The following is a 4,110-nucleotide window of genomic DNA, read 5'->3' on the forward strand; positions in this document are numbered from 1 at the left end:
GTAATGCATGCCATCCAGGGCATCATGGAAAGATGGAAGGCAGGGTGGGGGGCGGATATCAAGAGATGATTTTTTGTAGCACAGAGGCAGGCAAACAGATATACCAAGCAGCATGTGATTTGTTGGTTTTTGCTGCAATATAAACCCGAACTATCCAACTGATAAAAGAATAGGCAGCCAGAAAGCCATATTGCAGTTCCTTATTGTCAGAGACAAAATGAAAGCAATTCTTAACATACCGCAGACTCTAGATGGTAACCGAGTATTTTGTTGTTTAGACATTGTGGTGATATCTCATGAATGTGGTGGTTTCTAAGGAGTGAAGTAGATGCAAACCCCACCTAGCTGACATTCATCTTCCCTTGGACAAAAGCTAGCTCAGGTTGTCATAGCACAGAAACTCAATCTCTGGTGTAATTCTCTGTGCTAACTTCAGGTACTTCTCCTTCAGCCATGGACCTCGGGTGAGACAAGGTCCTGGAGAGGACAGATCGTGAGATGAGCCAAGGTGTGCACTCACAGCCTGCTCAAGACTTCTTGTGTCTGGCCTGCTGCCATTTCTAAGGGTACACTTTGGGGAACAGGAGGTACCCAGATATTCCTTGAGTTATTGGACACACTGGCTCAGAATATATACTACCTCCAGACATGAGAGGACATTAAATGTACATACTCACCAGCAAGACTCATGGAAATGATTGAAAAATAACATTGACCTGAAAGAGTTCTCTGTGAGTCCAAGAGACCAGGTATAGAACTGACTATTATTACCCAGGCTCAGAAAGAGTATTGGAGTTAAATATAAGAATCCGTGTCACCACTTTGCTTTAAATCTGCGTTTATTGTAACAATTTATACTTTGTAACTAATCTTTCCCTCTGGAATGATGTATTTCTAGTTTTATTCAGGTGACATAATACTTTTCTGTCCCTGTAATACACCAATTAGACTTATTAGCATGACTTAACAGAATGATGTATTTTATAATAATTTTTTAAAGATTTTTTCTTTTTTTTTTTATGCATACAAGGAATGGGGTATAGCCCAGAGGTGGGTGGGGGAGAGGATTCACCAGAGACAGAGTGGAAAGTAGAACAGGCAGATCTACTAAATTACACTGAAGTGGGAGAGACCAGAGGGGTCTGCTGCGCCATGTGGGTCAGCTCCCTGGATGGGGATTGAGCTCATGCTGAAGTGTCTGGATAGCTTGATAGTGATGAGACTTTAACCCCTGCACCACCAGGGAGGCCAATAATTTTATATTATTGACAAATTGACATTTTAGAAAGTGAGAGACAGTCTGCACAAACAGCTTTCTATTTTAGAACACTGTCTAAATCAAATTTATTGGGATTACTCTGACGGGCCCTGCCTCCATTGGGTTACTACATGTTGTGATCAGTATTGATTATATACCTTGGATTTAGTGTTCGGGATAAAGGCTGTGATTGCAATACTGACTGATCTTTCTTTTTCTGTTTTGATCCTACATTTGGGGAACATTTGTCTAATTTTCACTTTCTTCCTTTTTTTTGTGTTCCTTTACTGTTTACACTAACAGAAACAAGGGCCTATTTATATTTTATTGACATATTTAATTATCATTTTCTTATTGATAAGAATCAAAGTAAAATATAACTCATTATGCTTACATTTTTGTTTTATCACTACCTGTATCATTCCCTGCATAAAACTTCTCCTTTGAGTTGTCAAGTTATTTTACCTCAATAAGTTTTTTTTTTTAATATAATAACTATGTACTGATGCTCAGAATCTCTCAATCTCCACTCCTATAAATAAGAGGGAAGCATGAGAGTTATGTCATGATTCGCAAAAATCCTATCTGTGGGAACCTGGCCAGATTTTCCCTTATTGAGGAACGTATGTCAGAGACATATAAGGAGAGTTCTTACTTACTCAGTCTGGTTGCACTGAGTTATTTCATGGTGCCTGGGGGTTTAGTGCTAGTTTTTCTAGGGGAGAAGGCACATATTACATCTATGAGGTTTTATTTTCTTCTGAAAGTTTTAAATTTCTTTTAGCTGTATTAAGTTTTGTGAATTTGATGATAGTTCACAGGATGTTGCAAAATAATAGAGGGTCCCATTTACCCTTCGCCCCACGTCCCCCATGGTTTACATATGTTTTACTTAACTGTAGTATATTGTGATCATGAAAATGACATTGACACAATGTATGTATAGTCTATTCCACCTCATCACATGCACAAATTCCTGATAGCAAGATCTTGGTGATGACCAAGATCAAGATACAGAATTTTCCATCACCGCTAATCTCTTTCTGATGCTACCTGTTACAGCCACATTACCATCCCTCTTCCTGCCACCATCCCTACAGTGGCAAGATACCAAGTTCTCCCCCACAGCTACTAAGATCTCCATCTTTATTCTGTTAAGGAAATAAAAGTGATACTTTTGAACTAGTTAATAGTTACATGAAATATTATGAAGTAATCTAGCATATTTGTTCCTATTTCTATGAAATTACTGTAAGATACCACTCCATACTTATGGGCTCGTCAAAAATTCTTATGCTAAGGAGTGAGCTTAAAAGGAGAGATTTTGGTGTTAGGTATTTTCTTTAAAATTAATTCAATTCAAATACTTGTATTTTACATTCAAAGTTTATCTCCTAAATTGCTTTAATTTTCTCATGTTAGGTCTCATGGGTACAAAAGTTTTAACTTGCATTTTATGAATTCTGGGTCACAATGGAGCAAAGAGCCATCTCTTCTTCAAATAAAAGTAACCAATCACAAGTTCCCTATATCCTTATAAGGAGAGACTCTTGATTCATTTGAAAATTTTATTCAAAGCATCTTTCACATCCTTATTCCTCAGGCTATAGATCATGGGATTCAACATGGGGAACACGACGGTGTAAAAGGTAGAAACTATTTTGTCTGTTCCCATAGAATAGTTAGAGCCGGGACGAGCATAGATGAAAAGGATGGAGCCATAGTACAAGGTGACAGAGATCAGATGGGAGGAGCACGTGGAGAAGGCTTTGAGACGGCTCTGGGTGGAGCGGATTTTCATGATGGTGGCGATGATGAACATGTAGGAGGCCAGGATGAACACAGTGGGGGTGATGACATTGGAGGCCAGCAGGAAGTACAATAAAGCCTGGTAGTCATCCTTCTGGCCACAAGCCAACTTCAGCAGGGGAAGCAAGTCACAGAAAAAGTCATCAATGACATTGCCACTGCAGAAGTTCAAGGAAAAAATTTTTTTGATGAAGATGGAACAGTTAATAAAGCCACCAAGATAGGAGGCTGCTACCAAAAATATACATAGCTTCATGGACATGGCCTGAGCATAAAGGAGGGGTTTGGAGATGGCCACATAGCGGTCATAAGCCATGGCAGCCAGCAGGTAGCACTCACTATAGGCCAGTCCACCGGAGAAGAAGAACTGAGCTACGCAGCCCGCAAAGGAGATGCTTTTGTCTTCAGAGATGCAGGTCACTAGGATCTTCGGGGTGTAGACAGAGGAATACCAGAAATCCAGAAAGGACAGATTGCCAATGAAAAAATACATGGGCGTGTGCAGTCGGGAGTCACTGCATATGAGCACTATGAGAGTGGTATTTCCCACGAGGGTGAGAGAGTAGATGCCGAGGAACAACACGAACAGGACCAGCTGCATCACAGGGTCTGTTGTGAAGCCCACCAGGATGAAGTCTGTGACTGTGTGATTGCTTCTCTCCATGACTATCAGCAGTCTCACCTAAGAAGATGGAAAATGAAATTTCAACTTGAATCACTGTGATGATAAGTAGAAATGGTTAAATAACAATGCGCCAGTGGTAAGCTAGTTGTCTTGGGATTCAACCATGTAAATGCTCACTTTAGAGTTTTCATTTTGCAACAAGCCATTCAGATTTGACAATTATATGTGGTTAATAGGTAAGTTCAGATACTTTAAAATTTTCCAGAGATCATTTGAGCAAGCATCCTTTTGATCCCGGCAGTGCTAACCAAATGTGGTTAAGCACCCATCACTGATAGAAGCTGAGAAAAAGTTTTTGTAGAAAAGAGGTGGAAACCATGAAAGGAAATTACTTGATTGACTCTGGATTAAGTGGTTG

General features: G+C 39.8%; 1 protein-coding gene across 1 annotated transcript; it reads right to left on the bottom strand.

The window, feature by feature from the left end:
• Positions 1–2,813: 2,813 nt before the first annotated feature.
• Positions 2,814–3,731, bottom strand: LOC119254385 (olfactory receptor 9G9-like). Its single transcript, XM_037521493.1, has one exon. It carries the CDS (start codon positions 3,729–3,731, stop codon positions 2,814–2,816), a length of 918 nt encoding a protein of 305 aa, XP_037377390.1.
• Positions 3,732–4,110: the final 379 nt, after the last annotated feature.

This window comes from Talpa occidentalis, unplaced genomic scaffold, assembly GCF_014898055.3.
Source record: "Talpa occidentalis isolate TD23 unplaced genomic scaffold, MPIMG_talOcc4v2.1 talOcc4.3, whole genome shotgun sequence".
Lineage (NCBI taxonomy): Eukaryota > Metazoa > Chordata > Mammalia > Eulipotyphla > Talpidae > Talpa > Talpa occidentalis.